Source organism: Buceros rhinoceros, unplaced genomic scaffold (genome assembly GCF_000710305.1).
Source record: "Buceros rhinoceros silvestris isolate BGI_N320 unplaced genomic scaffold, ASM71030v1 scaffold19597, whole genome shotgun sequence".
Taxonomy (NCBI): domain Eukaryota; kingdom Metazoa; phylum Chordata; class Aves; order Bucerotiformes; family Bucerotidae; genus Buceros; species Buceros rhinoceros.
Window position 1 is genome coordinate 12,547 of NW_010421807.1, and position 20,245 is coordinate 32,791.

General features: G+C 36.7%; 1 protein-coding gene across 1 annotated transcript in view; it reads left to right on the forward strand.

Moving 5' to 3' along the window:
- ROCK2 (Rho-associated, coiled-coil containing protein kinase 2) overlaps positions 1–20,245 on the forward strand; it is a 40,896-nt gene that overhangs the window by 8,789 nt on the left and 11,862 nt on the right. Inside the window, exons 2-6 of the mRNA XM_010139828.1 lie at positions 1,753–1,853; positions 8,189–8,326; positions 10,799–11,059; positions 16,472–16,616; positions 19,174–19,312. Coding sequence (XP_010138130.1) covers positions 1,788–1,853; positions 8,189–8,326; positions 10,799–11,059; positions 16,472–16,616; positions 19,174–19,312 — 749 coding nt within the window. The 5' untranslated portion in view covers positions 1,753–1,787. The remainder of the gene's footprint in view (positions 1–1,752; positions 1,854–8,188; positions 8,327–10,798; positions 11,060–16,471; positions 16,617–19,173; positions 19,313–20,245) is intronic.

Below are 20,245 nucleotides of genomic sequence, written 5' to 3' on the forward strand. Positions count from 1 at the left end.
ATCCCTGTTTCCATATTACAAGCCTTCACTTGTGCTTGATTTGAGGCAGAGTTGCCCACTCAGCCGAACTGGCTCTCTGCCGTGCCTGCTTGATTTCTAGCTAACTAGATCAGACTGTTCTTGTGCTATAAACATGTCATCTATGTTATCTTTGAAGATCAGCCCACTCTTCTACCCTCCACAGCAGCTTCCCACAGAATCCTACCAGTGAGTTCTCTGAACAAGCTGTAGTCTGTTCTCTTGAGGTCCAAGGTCTGCTATTTTCCTTCCTCAGTTCTCTTATGGTCTTAAATTCCACCATATCACGATTACTTTAGCCAAGGCTGCCACAGACTTTGTCACCTCTGGCCAATTCTTTCTTGTTTGTGAGTAATAGATCAGAGTGTCTTCCTGATTGGGCTTGTTGCTCTCTTGGGTTAGAAGAAATGTTGTTGGTGGTCAGGCATCTCCTGGATTGCTTGCAGCCTGCCAAGTTGCTCTTCATGAAGATGTAGGAATGGTTAAACTATTTGCTAGCTCTTCATTATCATTAACTCCCTGCTAACAATATAATCTTTAATGTCATGCTGAATTAACTGTCTCTCTGATCTTTTTTTTTCCCCCCTGTATTCAGTTGTGAGATCCCCTTTAATGCCTTTTTTGGGATCAAATTACATAGTCTTTGACCCTAGACATGGTTCTTGCAATATACAACTTTACTCCTCTCTGCATATAAGCATCCACAGCTTTTCATGCGATTTCATACTCTTCTCTGGTAGAGGTCTTGCTCCAGCCAACCTGTTTTACTTTGTTCTTCCTCTGAGCATGTGTGGGGGCAGTGTCAAAGCCTGTCACTTAAGAAAGATTAGCTCCAGTATTATGGAGTCCATTCGTTGCTCCCGTTATCTTTTGTCCCTGTAATAAGAAAAGATTTTTAAAACGCATTTGGCCAGGAACGTGATCACTAGCATGCTACATTTACAAATTTTAAAAGTCTAGGATCTTGCATGTTTTTAGAACTTGTCAGAGGTCAGAATTGCAGTGGTTTCTCATACAAATTCCCACAACTGCCATCAAGAAAAATACTGACAGAGCTTATCTGCAGAATATTGCACCAGAGGGTACTTGAACAGAGCACTGTAGACCTGATTTTATAAAGCGTAGAATTACACACGCAGTGAACACTAAAAAGCTCTTTGAGATGGCCATCGGTTACATAGACATACATAAACTTGAATTAATATTTTGTATGGAATGAATGAGTGGATCTGAAGTCATACACGAAGGTTACTGCGTTGCATTCCTCGCCGTTTGACTGCTGTTGCCACCCTCCAGGTCTGTAGGAGCAGGTTGTACCTGCAGCAGGTTTGCGTGTATCAGGTACTTCACAGTCCTGTGTTATCAGTGGAGTGTCAGTGGATCCTGGCAGCAGAACAAGTGGCAACAAATAATTACCTGAAAATTCAAGATAGGTATCTGTGGTCCTTTTCATTATTAGAGTCTTCCTGTAAGTTTGTGAATGATTATTAGAGGTGTGAAATAAGAGTCAGCAAAGTCCAAAAGATGTTTCAGTTGTTACAGGAAAAGGTAAATGGTTAAAAAGATTTCCAGACAATAAGGAAAGGCAATAGTAATAGTGACTGCAGATTTCAAGAAGGCTCTAAAAATTTAAATTAAAATAGCTTATTTTGACTCTAAATGAAAAATAGTAGAGAAAATGCTTGTACTCCGTTAATGCATGGATTATCACACCTTTTATTTGATTTGTTCTAGATGAGAAGATTGTGGAAAAAATCCGAGCTTTACAAATGAAAGCTGAAGACTATGATGTTGTTAAGGTGATTGGAAGAGGGGCTTTCGGAGAAGTGCAGCTGGTAAGAATGTAATGATTTCATGATTAGACAGATTTATGGCTCTAGCCAAAACCTTACTCAGTGTTGCATGCTTTATATCTAAAAATACACTGTTATAAAGAATAACTTATTTTCATTGTATCATGATGTCATTTCTGTGCTTAGTAAACAGTACATTTGAGTTTAAAACATGATGGATTGGAAGGGAAGGACTTGGGAAACAAGTTTGCTATTCTTTGGTCAAAATGGAAAAGGCAGTGCATGGCAATTCTGAAATTTTTTAGCCGCCACCGTCACTGTATAATAATATTTGAAACCTTCCTATGAAAAAGCAAGCTAATAGTACAACAAAAAAATTTTGTTTTAGTGTTATAATTTTGATGCTTGCATTGTGTTTAACTGCTCTGACTCAAGTAAGATTTTTTTCAGACTCTTTTCCTAACATTGAGATTTAACATTTTCAACATTGCATCCTGTATAACATCTAATGTAAGAATGGGATTACTTGGTAAATTTATATTGCAGAGAAATTCTATTTAAAAAAGAAAAGGCAATCAAAATACAAGAAGTAACTTAGTGTATCATGTATAGTCTGCTTTTCATGTAATTTTGATTTTTCCTGGACTTGCACATCATACTGAGTGCTAAATAGCACAAAAACGTGAATATATGTGTAAGATGGATTGATACGTCAGTTTTGAAATAAGCCATGGATGTAAGCACCACACCAGGGACAAGTTATCATGAGCTGGCTGGCAGCTGTCCCCAAGTGATCCGTAATTTTCTGTGTAAATGTTTTTAGAGGAATAGAGATGTGAAGTAAGTCAATGGAGAGGGGAGCAACTGATGTGCAGCAACTGAAGCTTGTTACCTTGTTACCACAAGATAATACTACTTGCTCTTTTGCTTATTCCTTTTGCCATGGAACTGACATTTTACTGTTCTGTGCTAATTTTGCACTAGGAAGCTGGAAAATCATACTGTCTTGTAAAACAATTTTTGGAAAAAACAAAGGTGTCTCAGTTTTGTTAAGGAATGTGGCAAGATCTTAGCTCTGAAGTGCTTATCAGAGGTACACAGCACGTAATGGCAGTAAATATGTTATCCATTTATAAAATTATTTGTATTTTCCATATTAGCATTGGTGAAATCAGTTGGAACTGGGGGAGAAAACCCCTGCGACTAGCCTAACACTGTTTGTGTGGCTTATTGGTAATTCATGTGGCAGGTAATAGCATTTAATTGGTAATTTTTATTCATTTATGTCATTTTTTAAGGCAACTTCATGTGGCAATATGAGAATGTAGTTTGCGCTTCCCTTTATCTTTCTGGGTCATTCGCACTTCGTTTTTATCCTGAAGAGTTTATGAGGAGGAGTATTTCTAAAGATCCCTGTATTTTAATAAGACTTTAAAGGATTAATATTTATATGATTTTATATCCTTGCTGGCAAGAGATTAAAAACAAAACCAAAACCTTCAGCAGAACTGTACTTATTTGAGAAGGAGCTGCTGCAGGGAGCTTTGTAAGAAAGCAGTCTACTCTCTGTCTTTTCACTGACAGTCATGATAAATGGTTTATTTTTAAGTCTTTTATTAGACATTTTTATCATTATATATCCGCTTATAGTAGCTGATAGAGATGCTCCTTTTTCATGTACTTGCATGGGAAGTCAGAATCAAGTTGTAAGGGGCAGAGTTCCTTGTCCTTTTTCATGGGGGAAATGAAAAAGAGTATCCCAGTAACAGAAGCCAGTATGACATCCAAAAAAAGCACATGATGATTTGCTGGAAGCATCTGAGAGAATTTTATTTTTAATGTGCTTCAAAAATCAAAATACTATGTTTTATTCGTATATTTCAGAGAACTTGAGGGGATTTCTAAATAATTTTGTTTTTAACATTCGATTTCAAATATAAGTTCCTAATTTGTGCTGGCTTAGAATGGAAACTTCTTTTCCTTAATTCACTGCGTCATGCACAATTTAAATTGTGAAGTGGAGATAATGTTGCATATTGTATGGACCCCAATTAGGTAGTTTGCGGAGTCGGTAGACAAACTTCTCTTTTGCATTTTCATTATAATATGATGGCAGAACGCATAGTAACTTGGTCATAAAATTATGGTAGGTTTTTGTTGTTGTTGTTAAGGCTTTTTTTATTCTTTAAATAATTTGGGTCTTGAAAGGCTTAAAGTTAAGAATGCTTCGTACTGGCAAGGAACTTTGATGTGTTCATACAGAGCTCTTCTGTACTCCATGCAAATTTAAAAGAACACTCTTTTTCTGAAATGTAAAAATATAAGTAGAAATCATTATGTTCTGCAGTCTTACAGCTTAAAAGCCATGAGTTAATAAATACAACAGTAGATCTGAACTAATATTAGCCTGTGATGAGGGCATACATACCTACATTTTTTGCCTCACAAGGTATGATACAAGTTTAAACTATTGAGCTAAGCTGTATCTATTTCTACTCCATTCAAAATGTTAATACCACATTTGCAGATGACGGATTTGCAGTAATCCAAATATTTTGCAACACATTCTGTGATCAAAATAGAGATTTGCTTCAGTGAGGGCTAAACACAGAAAGAACCATAAATAAAACATGAAGAAGTACACGGGTTGAATTCATGAATGTTATGCTATCAATGTGTTGCTGTTGTCCATAAATATTTGTAGCATAAATATTTTTAAAATATGTTTAATAGTTAAGTGTAACAAGCCAAAAAACCAAGTGTCTTAATATACAGGGTAAAATAGTCAACTATGACTGCCTTCATTTAATTTTGTTTCCCCAAGCTTTCTGCTGCAATATAGCATTTTCTCGTGAAAGAAGTGGTGTGGAGAGATCAGCTTTCCAGATTCTAGCAAGAAAGGAAAACACATTCTTTACTGTTGTGTCTTATGGCTAGATTTTTTTTAAAAAAAAAGCCTCGCTCTTCTCCCCTCTCTCCCACCCCAGTTTAAAAAATTCAGTCCAGTAAAGAGAGACCAGATGACTCTGTTGTAGGCATCTGACTTTGGTGCAAAACCAGTTTCCTCGTAACTCCAGAAGTATTAAACTCTGTTCTTGAGCTCTGGCCTCTGGCTTTGCTGGGTCTGTAGTGGTGGGGAAAGCTGAGTAATTGCCAGCTGCCAGATCACTTCTTCTCTTATGCAGTGCCACAAATAAAAGTGGCTGGTGTCTAGGACAGACAGCAAAATTGAATTATGGTGCTTAATTAATACATTACTTGTGGTTTCTGCAGAAACAGTAATTTATGAAAGCACTTCCTCAGTACCTCTTGTTTGTTTTCACTTGGGGGAAAATCCTATTGGTTTGAAATAATTCCTTCTCCCAGCTCTAATCACGAAGTACTGTAACGCTTCAGTGACACAGTAGACTGACTTGATTGTGTACTGGAATAGAAAACTAAAGCCCAGGCTGACTTTCTTATATTTGGATAGTAAAGGATGGTCTGGTTGATGGTCTTTGCTGTGTAATTTTTTAGTGTTACAAACCTGCTGTGCTCATGGCTGGTGTAAACTGGGGCTGGTTTAGTTTTTTCCGTTAAGTGCTTTGTTTATGAGGTTTTGTTTCCCAGCCACTGCTGATCTGCGCTTCTGTAGTAATGCAAGTTAAAGCAGTCATGGTCTATCACCTGAAAATTTGTCACAAGGTGAACTTTGGTATCTGTACTGTACTGTATCTGTAGTGATATCTTATGGCTCTTATAAGTATTATAGGATATTTGTGATGATTTCAAACCTTAGAGTTCATATCACAACTCTGCTTGAGGATCTTCATTTTATTTTGTCACTAAAGAGATGGTACTGTTATCAATGATAATTTGAAACGGTTATGCTATTTTCTTTGCCTTCAGGTTGTCTTCTGATGTGAATGCTGTAGAAATTATGGGTGCATTTTGTGTGTACTTGATTCTTGAAAGTCTTAGACTGATGAAGCAGAATAGAGGGAAATTCTTACTTCTTAATCGATTTTCTAAGTTAAACGAGGTTGTGTTACTCAGTGGCGATGGCACGAAGGGATTTTCCTACCTATTTTGAGAGTTACTCTGGTGAGCTGCAGTTTAAATTTGGCAGTTCATTTAAACAGTTGGAAGAAATTGAAACATCATGACAGTTTAATACATGAATAATCTGCTCTATGAGCCAATATACGTACGTACAAATATAGCTCTGGGTAAAGAGCACAGTAGCTAGCAGCTAAATAGGCTGTCTCCAGGGGCTGTGGTGGCTGGTGATATAACGAGCAGTATCACCGGCAGGTTTGCTCACCTGTAAGGCATGCCAAGACACAGCCTTTGGTTGTGCCAATGTGCTAGTTGTTGCTTTGATTCCTTTATTTTTGTACAGAGAATGAACCTGCCTTGAAATTTTACAGATAAATAATTTAGCCAACTAATAACCTCTTGGCACCACCTTAGAGAGGTGCACAGGCTGTTATTTCTGGTCCCCTTACCCTGTTGACTTTGTTTCTCCTGTGCCTGAGCTTGCTTCAGGCTCTGCTGACTTCTTGAGAATCTTTTTTTCCAAGTAGTGGGAGACAGTTATTCTTGTAAATGAAGGGGGCTATATTAACTACACCCAGGCAAGAGTACACAATGACTTCAGGAATTGTCATCTACTAAACACGTTTCAGAGCTTTATGTGAACTTCCGCAGAAAATGCGTCTTCAGTTTAACAGTATCTTATTGAGGTGGCTGGTCTTTGTGTTTCTTCTGGTTTAGAGCAGAATTACAAGAGCTCTGCTTCATGGAGTGTAGTTTGTGGTGTACCAGCAAGTCATTGTCAACAACCCCGTGTGGAAAGGAGGTGGTTTTCAAAATCCTATTTTAGGACACCTTCACTAGCTAGTTAACTGATAATGCCTTGAAATATACATGCTTGTAGGGTTATTAATGCAGGTAGACAATGTGTTTCTGTTTTGGTGTGTGGTTGGAGGTTTTTTGATCTAGCTATACAGAAGGCTGTTGGTTAGCATTAAACCACGCAAGATACTAATCCCAAAACTTTTTTACCTATTTCTTGAGAGCAAAAAGCCCCAATTTAATGAACAGTAAGTTCATAAATAATCCTGGTTTTGTTCGTGTTTTCATTCTTTTCAAGATTCTGCCCTCACTCCCCACCTGATGCTTCTCCTGTTTTTAGAGATCTTTCCTGTTGACTTGAGTAACATTAATGTTTGTAGGAAACTGACGCTTTCAAATTTTAGACCAAATAGGTGCCTCTCTGAAGCTTTGCTCTGCAAACATAATGGACCTAAAATGCTTACAGCTGTCAGGAAAAGAGTCTATTAAACATTCTTTAAAACAGTGTAATTAAACTCCGACATTATGTAAAACTAAGAGGTTGGGGATATGGTTGATTTTACTAAATGTGAGGTTTTTAAATGCTCCAGAAAATCATAACCTTCTCGTTCTGATTTCACAAATTAGTCCACTGAAATTTTTTATGTTAATGTGAAGAAAATATGCAGAAACTTAAGATGCAGTTAATTTCTTTTTTTTGTTCTACTGACTCAGACACCTTACAGATGAATACTTCTCACCTTGATTTCTGCAAGGAACACTCAAGAATGTTAAACTGGTCCTTTAGTAGTTGTTTCATAAAGTAGCATAAATCTGATGTTGCTTCATCAACAGAGTAATGACCTTATAGTCATGTACTTTCATGTCCGTATTCAGATGAATTTTTCCCAAATATTTGCAGATTTTGTCATTAAAGTTTTTACTTCAGTGTTCCAGCAAGATTTATATTATTAATTTTACACCATTTAAACTGAATTTAAGAACTACTTCTGAAAATAAATAAGGAAATAAATGTTTTCTGTAAAAAGCAAAAAGTGGAAGAGACTGAAGTGGACTGCTTGCAGACTTTCTAACATGAATTAATGCAATGGATAGATAGCATTCAGAATAAGAAAAGCAGAATTGCATTTTATTTTTCTTTACATGTGGAACTTTTGAAAGGGGAATAGACAAGCAGAATAATTTTCTTTTTTAGTGTTCTGAGTGATTTGAGTTAGGCATGTTCACTCAGAAAATGTTAAGAGCAGTCCAGTTCATTAGGGAAGGATGGTACTTTTCTGAGTTTTGGTGTGCCAAGTTCCTTCATTTGGCACCCTTTTTGTTCCACCCCTCCTGTATGTTTTTGGAGCAGCAGTTAGTTTTTTTTCTTTCCAGGTTTGGAAGCTCTCAAATCCTTACTGTCTGTAAAATTGATTTTATGAAGACCCAGAGGCATCGCATCCCAGAAAGTAGTTTGCACACAGGAAAAATACACCATGCTGGTATTCAATATTTTTACACTATTTTAAAAAAAAGTTGTTTTTCTTCTTTTTAAACAACAGGTTCGCCATAAATTGACGCAGAAAGTTTATGCAATGAAGCTACTTAGTAAATTTGAGATGATCAAGAGATCAGATTCAGCCTTTTTCTGGGAAGAAAGGGATATCATGGCCTTTGCCAACAGTCCCTGGGTGGTTCAGGTAAGGAAGATATGTAAAGGTGAGGTAATAAAGCCATAAATCTTTCCCAGTCTTAAGCTGGTTTTGAATATAAGTCTAAAATCTTGGCTTAGGTTTAGATTTTACTTTTTAAAGATATGTATTTTCAGCAATTTCACTGAGTTTCATGTATTTGACTGTGTTAGAAAGTAGACTGATTTACATTTTAGTCATTACAAATGCATCATTAAACAGATTTTTGAATTATCCACATAATTATTTGCAATAATAGGGAGGTTGTCTTTTCAACTAAGAGAAATTCTGTATAGAAATATAGAAACAAATGTCAATGTTACTTCCAGTCTTTCCTTATCATCAGTTGCCAGTTGATCACAGGCACTTGATACTACGAGTGTTTCATTTCAGCTGCGATTTGGTAGATGGATGACTGTCCACTCCTGTTCTCCTGCAAGGCAGGAGGTTGTGGCAGTGGTTTGCTTGAAACCATCTTCTGTTTAGTGGTCAGTTACTCCATCTCCACTCAGAATTAATATCCAACTATTGGAGAGCTGACTCCTTCAGCTGATCTTGAACAGTGTTGCTTGTAGCTGTCTCATGACGTATCATCATCATGTTTGTAAAATGAATTACGCCTTTAGGAAGAGGTAGTATTTAATATTACAGTTTGTTGTAACTGGTAAATTACACCAATTAATAAATTGAGTAATGAAAGCATATGCCTAGAGAAATTGTTCATACTTCATCTGTTAAATAATTAATACATTTAAATGCTCTCCCATGCTTCTGTATTTAATAAGTAAAGACTGGCCTTAAGCTTTCCATGTATTCCCCATAACACTTCACCTCATGTATGCAAGAAAGCTTTTACAAGGGGAATAGATTAATTTTTATATAGTTCTTTGGTTTTGTTCTAATGACAGTAGTTTCTGAATTTAGTTTTATTTTTCACATAAAGCAATGAGAAATATATGACACTCAATTTTCAAAGGAAAGCCTAACAAGCATGGTATAAATGTGTGTGCGCATTTGTCAATAGTAAATGAATAGTAGCTGCAATTGTGTCTTCTCTGATGAAGTGTATTAGTGTGATATATTTAGGTAATGTGGTCCAGTTGGATGGGATAGCGAGCTGGTTTTAAGAAAATGTAGGTCCTGTTCTGAGTTAGAAACTGGAACAGATCAGAGTGCTACTTTTCTGTGTTGTCTTTTTTTTATGTGAAAAACAAGTGAAACCAGAGCCCTAGGTAATTTTTTTTAAATGAAATCTCTTGAGGACAGTAAGAAAAGTGCTGTATAAAGGCACAGTTTTGATATTTACTATTGTGTTATGTTAATATCTTCACTTGAGAATACAGAGACTTTTTTGATTATAATTTAGATTTTAATGACCAAATTCATTATTATATTATATTGTATATATTATCCTTTTGTGAAAACAAATACAGTGCAATATTTATGTATTAAATTATGTGTGTATAATAGAGGTCTTCTGTCACTAGTATACAATAAATTTTAATTTACAATCTCCTTAATAATGTTCCTGCCATTCATGGTTCTTCATCCTCCAAAAATTCGCTGGTTTTGATTTCTTCCTTTCCACACATCCTCTTTTTCAATTGCCTTTAAATTTTGTATGAATACATTAAAGGTGTGAATGATGTTTTTAATGAAAAGGGGCAGTATTCCCTGAGAAATAAGGTGAGAGACTTTCAGAGACTTTTCCACACCAGCCATTGAACATTTGATAGTAATGCTTCTTGCTGGTTTAGGCAATTTTCAGGCCTGGTGATTGCTGGGTAAAATCGCTAAAACTTCAGCACTCTAGGTCTGAAAAAGGTTTTAAAGAGACTAAACTTACTTTCACTATCATAGCAGTAAGAAACATACTAGCTGCAACCTATGTCAGACTGTTACTTGATTTTTAAGGATAAATTCTTTGTTTTGTGTTATAGTTGTCTTCAGGAACATTTTTTTTTTTTCTTATTTCAATGTAAGTGTTGATGATTTAGGACAAAAATGAGTAACGATGAGTGGGGTTTTTTTCTGTAAATAAGTACAGAGATAAGGAGATTTATAATATACAAAATTTGGAAAAAGTCTAAGATGGTATTCACTGCAGAACTATTTGAAAATTAATACATGATGCTCCCTTTCTCAGATTTGATATTTTGCATTTTGACTCAGTGGATACCTTTTAATGCCAAGAAACATGGATATATGGAAGCTCATACTACTAAATAACTACTAAAATAATCCGGAAATCTTTTTCACTTTCTTAAAAATAAAAACGTGATGCTTTGATGTTCAGTAAATTTCAAGGTACTGTCATAATGGAAAAAATGATTACCGAAATATAAAAAATACAGTTACTTTACATCAATCTTGAAAACTTGTTTAATGAAGCTTCGGGATGAAGTGCTTTATTCTTTTTTCCTAGCTGTCTCTGAAAAGTAATTGCGCCTTTTTCCTGTGCTTTGTTTTTTACTGTTGCAGCTCTTTTGTGCCTTTCAAGATGACAAATACTTGTACATGGTAATGGAATACATGCCAGGAGGAGATCTTGTAAACCTTATGAGCAATTACGATGTGCCTGAGAAATGGGCCAAGTTCTATACAGCTGAAGTTGTTCTTGCTCTTGATGCAATTCACTCCATGGGCTTGATACACAGAGATGTGAAGCCTGACAATATGCTTTTGGATAAATACGGGCATCTGAAGCTGGCAGATTTTGGCACGTGCATGAAAATGGATGAAGTAAGTACCCAACTGAATAATTTATCATCTTTAAAACTGTAATTCTAAGATTATTTTCTTATGAATATTTTCTTATAATACCCAAAGGAATATTCATCAGATGGTTTCATTACTTGGTTGGAAAGCTGTTCTTTGTCTCCTAGTTTTAAATACAAGTGTAACCTTGTCTATAATAAACTGTTTTGGCCCATGGAAGAACGATGTAAACTTACTTTTTGTTATTTTTGAAAGCATGTGTGTTTATGAATTTTTGAGGTTCGTTTTTTTTGCCAAATGTCTGAAAAGCTTATGAGACAACTCCTAGTTTCAACATAGGAACCTTGGAGCAGTTCATAAACTGACATTTTTCTGTAAATGAAATTATTTTATAGGCAAGATAAAGTCCCTGTGTTTGGGTGGTTTTTTACTGTGTCTGTTCTCATAGCATCCTCTAGTGGTCTTTAAAACGAGGTCACAGTAAGGCAGCAGTTATATGTGGTATATTGATTAAAAATTATGTTAGCTATTTCTGAAAATATCATACATTTTAATTATCCAGATTTTACCATGTACAGCCCAATACACAGTTGTCTAATGAGATTGTGTAAGAATATTTTATTTTTAACAACATGTAATACTTTATATTATTAAAGGAAACTTAAAGCTACCTTTTGTAGTTTACACTTCTAAAATCTTACCTGAACAGACAATGTTATGCTGTAATTTGCACAATATGTTCTTCCTGTGAAAAAATAGAACAGAGTCTAAAAAAACTGTATGAATGTGCCTTATGATTTGCCTGGCCTTTCAAAGGTTTCTCTATTAATGTTGGCAAGGTTGGTCCTTTTAAGCTTATTTGCTTTAATGGGTTAGGTTTTTTCCTGTATTGTTTAGGCAGTGCTTGGTATAATCTCTGCAATCTACTTAATTTGTATTTGCATCATTAAGTTAATGTCTCTTTACTTGTATCTAGAAGTAGCAACTCTGGTTGGGAGTTTTTTTTCTTTCCTGTGACAATATACTCATTGAAAAACTACAGCTGTTTATTGAGGTTCAGTAGTCTGTTTAGTTTTGCGGATATCGTAGTTGTTCTAAAGGCAGATGGATTGTTTACTTCCACTTTGATGATTTATTTGCCTATATTTTAGGGGACAGCTTCTACTTTAATTGAAAAAATCAAAAGTAGTACTTGATCTCGTAATTTACTCCTTAAAAGAGGTTAATCTTGGTTTTGAGCCAATAGGCTGGAGATTTTAAGGGAATCTGATGTTAATCAGGAGTGACAATTAAAGAAGCACCAAAAAGTTCAAAAATCTACCAAAAAAAAAAAAGGCAACCCTTTATGCTATTTTAGGGATCCTGAAAATGGATATCCTTTTTTTTTTTTCCTGTTTTGTGTTCGGTGGTTGTTGTTGAAAGAAGGGAATACTAAAGTGAGGTCGATCATATTATAAATGTAAGAAGTGCAGGCACATTTCCTGTAAAGAGTTATAGTTAACTCCAGTTTGGGCTGGGCATTTTCCATGAACCAGTGATCTCGTAAAGAAGTTAATTTTTTAACAGATTACATTTTGAGTTCTTCATGTTTCTCAGACTCAGTGGAATGACAAAAATTTTTTATACAGGAAGCTTTAGAAGTTGAGAGGTTCTGGATTGTCTCCAAATCTCATGCTACTTCTTGCAAAACATGAACACATCCCAGCTGTGTAAATATAATATTGGTGTCAGCCTGATGATTTCTAGAAAATATATGCTTCCCCAATACTTACTTATTTTTTTCTGATTTGGAGTTCTTTTAGCAGTTGTGCACATTAGCGTGTTCCTTATGCTGTTAAGAGCCCACGAAAATCCTGCTGCAATTTGGTGAGAGACTTTTTTGACCCTTGCTGTGGAATTGAAGTCAGTGTCCTATTAATTCTTCCAGGCCAGTCCTGACACTTGCAGCAGTATTTCTCCCTGCCCATATGTGAAAAGAATTGCTAAGTGTTTTAATGAATTTTTCCAACATAGAAGAATGGACCTGTTTACGTCACTCAGTTGTGATGGTTTGGGCAGGGCCGTGTGTGTGTGGGGGGGTGTGATTGATTTTTTTGTGTTCTTTTTCTTTTTTAGAAATCTTCAACTAGGAGATTATTTCTGTAATTCTGTAACTCTCCTTGGAGTTGGTCTCAAAGGTTTAGTAGGAATTGTGGTCTCTTTTGGTATTTAGGTATAATATGGTAGCCCAGGGCAGTTTTCATCAAACTCTAATCTGCAGGTTTTCTGAAGGAAACTAGGCAGTAGCTGGGCATCAGTAGGTATCGTAGAGCCAGGAACTTCTGGTGTTGCTGGGCTGAATATTTAATGCTATCTTGTGCTTTCAGAAGAGCCTGTGTTTAAAGGGTGACTGTTGAAAAGAGATGTGACTGAAAGAAGGGATGTTTACCATTTGGAATTACTGTCTCAGCTCAGGGAGTTTAGTTGAAAGGAGGAATGTGTTCCTCTTTTTAGAACTCAGCTTATTTCTCACTGAAGCTTGTCTAAGACTCTACTGGATCCTTCTTGTTTCAGTTCATTGTCTGCAGTACACTGCAGTACACAAGCTTGGGTGTGGTGTTAACACCTGATCTGAGCTATGGTAGTGTTTCCACACAAACACTGGAAAGAACTTCATGAGGGAGTAAAAGCCTGATTCTCAGCCTTTTGTTACAAGACACTGAGTCATTCAGGCCTGATGGAGATCCTTCTGAGGATGAAAACTGAACTACCTTGTCTTCAGTGATATAATAATTCTGAATGATTCTAAGAAACACTACGGCCTCACCACCAAGTCGTCATAAGCTGTGAGAACATGCTGTATCTCCTTCACAGCCTTTCTTTAAAACTTTGCACTGCACATCTCTCACTGCAGGAGATGAGTTCCACTGTCATCTTTTGAGGTGATGAGAAAAGCCTCAGGTAAAACACCGACCTGAGGCTCCTGAAAGGAAGCATTGTAGGAGAACTGCTGTAGTGTTACCCAGGTATAAAACAGAGACTTAGTGTTTGAAACACAGGAATAACACTTGGTCCAGAGAAAACAGCACCCTTTAGATTTCTTCAGATGCTGAAGTACAGAAGGCAGAAGTCATTGTGCACAATGTAGGGTCTGTCAGGATGCCAAGTACTGCACAGAGGGACTTGCCTGTTTATTTGGCTTTGATGCCAGAGATCACAGAAGCTAGTCTGACTGTGGTGTTAAGAGTACCCAGTACTTAAAAATATATACAGAGAGTGAGAAAATGAGAGAAACAGGAATCTGAGAATATTGTATTCAGGTGGTAATGGACCAGCCTCCCCAGGGACATGGTAGAATCCCCATCGCTAGACATTTTTAAGATGCGAGCAGACAGGGTGCTAGATTATCTCATCTAGGCTCCCTTTTCCACAACAGGTTGGGCCAGGTGAACCTCAAGGTCCCTGCCAACCCATGCTGTTCTGTGATTCTGTGAATGCTTTTTTTAGGTTTGTTCCTGAGGCAGAAGGTGGAGAGTTTTGTAGGGAGTAAGTACAACCAACTCCATGTGCTTCAGAGAGATACAGTGCATTTAAAACTAACGTTAGCACACTGGGCCCTTTTAGCTAGAGAAATATTTTTTGGTTTACTGTTCAATTATTTGACATCTTGTGTGAAAACTTACGGCGTTGTTACCTGGAGTTCTTTAGCATCTGTAATGTCATTTAAAAGAACTTCCCTTGTTGCTACATACCAGCCATCAGACTTGGCTAGGGCTGGCGCTTTTTTGGCACAACCTTCACTTTATTTGCATAAGGCTTCATAAAATGTCAACATGTATTACATATTTGAAAGTTTTAAAATTACCATTAAGTATTAATATTAAATATTATGAATATTAGTAGTTAATTAAATTTTATGAATAACATTTAATATTTAAAAATATTCTTGTTTTGGTCTATTAATTATAGAGGAATGGGAAATGGGGTGTTATTAAGTGCTTAGGTGTTGAGGTGATGAGTCTGTGACTGAAGCTGCAATATTCAGAGAAACCTTTCAGAACTGTTTTGGTGACTTTGGTTTTAAAGAAGCTTCTTAGCCAGGTCGGTTTTCAGGTGGCTTGAGCCAGTCCTCACTGAATGAAGATTCAGACTTTCCCTTGTTCTAATTTTGCATTTGGATAAGGGAGAGATAGACATACATCTGTGCTGGAGGCCTTATTAAGGTGCCACAGTCATACTAGATCAGCAGAATCTCATGAGTCCAGAGCAATTCCCCCAGTGCTCAAAGCAAAAAGGGGCTTAAGCTTCAGAGAAGATCTGTAGGTTTGTGTGCAGAGTGCTGCTGCAAGCAGGATTTTCAAATCATGGTTCCTCCCATGTGCCCGTTATATTTTTGAATGTTGTCAACTTCAGATTTCTGGAGCCTTTCAGCTTTAGTTTATTTCCCAGTGTTAAAATGTGTTTATCTGTATTCTTCTATGTAATTTGGTGTCTAATTTTTACGTCAGTACAATTCCCAAAGCAAAATGTTTCGGTTCCTTTCTTTAAATACGTGTTTTTACTCTAGTTGTTGCTACTAATATTCTGTATTAATATTCAGAATTAATATATATTGTCATTCATGATGATGGCAAAATGCACAAAGAAGTTTGTAAGATGACTTAGAAAAGATTTCAGGTGGAGAGACAGATTGAAAGATGCATGTATTTTTCATACTTCTCTAACTTCATCCAGGATTTCTTTCATTCATTCACCTGGTCTCTGGAATGAATGCAGTGAATTTGATTAAAGGAAACAAGGCTTGTAAGTCTGACCCAGCATGATGATGTTTCTGCATCATGTAGCCCCTGCTTTTTTAGTCTCTCAGTGTGAAGCAAAGAGGATGAAGAAAGATTTATTAATACAGCTGTATTAATATATTAATAAAAATCAGGCTTTTTTTAAAAAAAAACTTGCTATTCTTTGAAAATAGCTTTTCCTTTTATTTTTTCCTTATCTTTAAATAAAAAGGTGTGATCAGAAAATTTTACCTATAACTTGATTTATTGTCTGAATTAGACAAAACTGTTATGTACCTGCTATGTAGGGCCTAAAACTCATAGCTTGTCAAAATTATTCTGAAGTTTATCCCCGAATACAGTGAGATAAAGGAGCAGTCTGATACAGTGTGTAGCTTCATACTTAAACTGATAGTAAAAATAATAAAATTGTCAATTTTTGAAAGAGGTAAAAAAGAAAAAATGCTATGGAGTAGGCAGGGGAGGAGAGCATGTTACCAGAAATTGTCATTTCAGGCCATTTTATTTCTGGAGTAGAAAATAGAATCTTTGGAACAATTCCTCTAACCAGTTATTTTGAGCTGTATTTTGTATGTTTTCCTGGTCTACTAATAGATAAATTGCTTAAAGACTCCAAAGTATTTTTGATTGAGCTGTGTGAATTCTTACTGTTGCACAGACAGGGATGGTGCGCTGCGATACAGCTGTGGGGACCCCCGACTACATATCGCCTGAAGTCTTGAAATCGCAAGGGGGTGATGGTTATTATGGACGGGAATGTGACTGGTGGTCTGTAGGAGTTTTCCTTTTTGAGATGCTAGTTGGTAAGTAGTGATTTTTTTTCCCTAAGGAGATCATCACTGAGTCTTTGCTGTGCCTTTAGCTGTGCTTTGCTGCAAGGGGGTTAGTTGTACCTTAGTACTCAACAGCTTCTGACTTTTGGCTGATGCGGTTGCTTCATTCCTGTTCTTTATGCCCGCTCTCGCTCTTAGGCTGCGACAGCTGTTTGCGTGCTTTCTCAATGATTAGTTCCCTGACTCAGTTCAGCTTAAAACTAATTCTTAGAATAGTTTTAACTGGAGTCTGCTATCTCACCATCTCATGAACGTTTGTGCCATCTCAGGGGCAGCACAGGGTTTGCAGAGATGGGAGAAGAGTGGGAAGGGCAGGACTGCCCTTTTCTTTTTATTTTCCTCTTTTTTTTTTTTCCCCTCTTCCTTTTGTTCCTTCTCGTGTCCCCTCCACGGGCCGCCCCCCCTTTTTTTTTTATTTTCCTCTTTTTTTTTTTTCCCCTCTTCCTTTTGTTCCTTCTCGTGTCCCCTCCCCTTGCCCCCCCCCTTTTTTTTTTCTCAGCACTAGCAATGGCTTCTCTTATGTCAAAATGAGTGGAAGCATGGCTTGATGCTTTCTTTTGTGCTTGAGTCGGGATTTTTCAGTATAATATACTGGACTGCTATGGCAACGAATATAGACTATAATCTGTTAAGGAGATGAGTCATGTACATCTTAAAATACAGTGGAGATCAGTATTATAGTCTGGTAGCAAAATACTGATAGAAGGATTGAACTGAGCATATAATTATTAAAAATCCAGATCAGCATGTTCTGGGAATATTGCAGATTTGATGTTTCTGGTATCCTGGAAATACATTTGTATATATGATGCTATCACAATCTCTGTCTTTCAGAATTAAAGCATTTTGACTTACCAAATGTATGTTTTATAATTAATTGTCTTTCATAAACAATTTCAGCAATAAAATTCTTCAGTTACTAGAATACTGGACGTAGCTGTCCAGAATGTTTCTCAGAGCCTCTTGCTCTCCAACAACCCCCTGCCCCACCCCCCGCCTTTTATCTGAGAGGGAGGATTCTTCCTCTTTTATCTTTCAAAGGAAAACAGTTTTTTTTAAAGTGAGATCTTTCTTAGTTTCTCCATACCCCACACATTGGTAGAAAGTATCTATTTTTGTTTGTGTTTACATACCAGATTCTGTCTAAGGTCTTTTAAAACTTCATGCTTTGAAGAAAGCACAGAAAACATTCTGTGCTTCTGGTTTCAGTCAAGGCACAGTACTAATGGCGAAATTACTACTTTTTATTGTGTGCTTGACTGAAATGTTGGTCACAGGATGAATTAATTAAGTGATACAGGATAGGTTTGAGGTGTGGCCTAAATCAAAGCTGTTCCTGAGACTGAAGACAATTCAGAAGGGGAAGGTTGGAAAGAGGGAGACAGCAAGTATCAGTGATCCTCCTCTCCAATATACTGGTGTGGCAACCTAATGAACTGACTAAAAGTCTAAAAGTATAATCCAAACTGGTCTGTACTAATTTGTTCTTTTGCTGTAAAATGACAGAAAGGTGGGATTGCTGCATTTACATTCTTTTTGGAAGCTGAATGGTTTTTGTCCGTTTGTCCATTAGTACATTTTTTCACGTACCTAGCTTTCAGTTTCTAGTGCCCTCTTGGAAGCATGCAGTCAACATGCTGACTGCCCTGCCGGGTGATCCCCACCTGGCTGCAGCACGGAGGAAAGAGCCTCGCTCATAGGGTTCACTTTCTCTATTACACCCAAGGATTAAGGTGTGAGAAAGAATTTATGTAAAAGTTGCAGACTCTTGATTACTGACCTGGTATATTCAAAATCTCGTCAGTTAGCTTCAATGTTGGTTACCTTTATCAATACTGATTCTTTTCAGATGACGTAATTTTAACTTTCTAAAGGATATTTGCAAAGAAACTAGACTTAACTAAAGCCTGTGCTGCAAACCTCTGGATGAGAAAGGTCTATGATTTTAAAGGCCATCGGTCTATGTTAATGCGGGCACCCAAGCTAGTATAATTTATCAGTCAACAAGATCTATTAATATGGGTTTAACAGTGCAGTAACACACTGTGAAGGGTCCTGCTCAGCACTGACCAGGGTTAGGCAAGGTAGGTATGAGTGCCTCTAAACTGGTCTTTGGAGAGCTTTGGTGGATTCTTTCCAACAAGTGTGCATTGGCAAATATTTAATGAGTTTCAGTACATTATACTCATGGAAGTGCTTAAAGATGGGGATTTATGTGGGTGGCAGCCATCATGTAAATTAGAAAACACAGGAACAGTCTTCAGGTGTAACAAAAGATATAATTCACTGAGCAAAATTTTGATAGTGATATGCAGGATGGAAATTTACTTAGTTTGTAACAGAGGGATTCTAGGGAAGGAATATTTTAAGTAATATATTGTACCCTGCATTCCAGTTTTACTTTTTTTTTTAAAAATAAAAGACTATTTCAGATAAGCTGATTGTAGACTTTTCTTTATATCTTTTCTTTTTTAACATACATGACTTGAACATGGCTCAATCAGTCGATTTGCTGGTTTATTTTCAGGTGATACTCCTTTTTATGCAGACTCACTAGTAGGAACATACAGTAAAATTATGGACCATAAGAACTCATTACATTTCCCAGATGATGTGGAAATATCTAAGCATGCAAAGAACCTTATCTGTGCCTTTTTAACTGATAGGTAAGTGCATGAATTATTCTGGTACCATTTTTATTTTGGATGGTGTTATACATGTACATTGTAAAAATCAATTCCTTCCATTCCTTCTCCTAACTTCTGTTCTGTTCAAATCTCTTCTGCAAAATCTCCTGCTCTCTAGTTTTTCTTCTGGGATGTTTGGGGTTTTTTCCCAAGTATTGTATTTTATTTCTGTGAGCAGTTCTGACAGCTCTTGTTAACAACACAGTTTGTGCCAGAGAAATCCTTCCAGTTGCAGTGTGTAATACAGTAAAAAACCTCTAATGCTGAAAGTAATTTGTAAGCTTCAAGGCAGGGACCAAGTTGTTGTGCTCAGTATCTAAGCAGGTGTTACTTAAAAAAATGAAAGAAAAAACTTTCAGGAAAACAAGCGTGTATTTACTGAGTTTAAGCTTTTCTAGAGTGTTTGAACTTTGTTTTTATTTGCTTTAGTGTATTAATTGACAAGTACAGCTAACAAACAGCAAGGATATTCTTTTGGCAATGAATAGCTCCTAAAGGTCTCCTTTTGTGGAACTGAGCTGTTATTGATACTGAGCCGTGTGAGTGTGTTCTTGACCTGAACACTTACATTTTCTTTAGTTACAGAAAACAGAGATTGTCTTGAATTTCCCAGGTTTAAAAGAACAACATTGTAGGTCCATAGTACTCTGGACTGCTGATGCTGTCTTATGCCTTCATGTGGTGACCTGAACTTGGCTACAGCAGGGCATCCAGCCTTTGTAGAATGAGGGATTAGCAGAAAAAAAAAAGCCTTATAATGGTTTTTGCATTCAAAGAGAGATTGTTTGCTCTGTTGGGCAAGATCACAGTTACTCAGGAAGGATGTGCTTTAACAGCATTTTTCACCCTTAATAGCTGAAGGGGAGGGAACAAATATGGGTACAGTCTAATAATGTAAATGCAGCGAGGTGT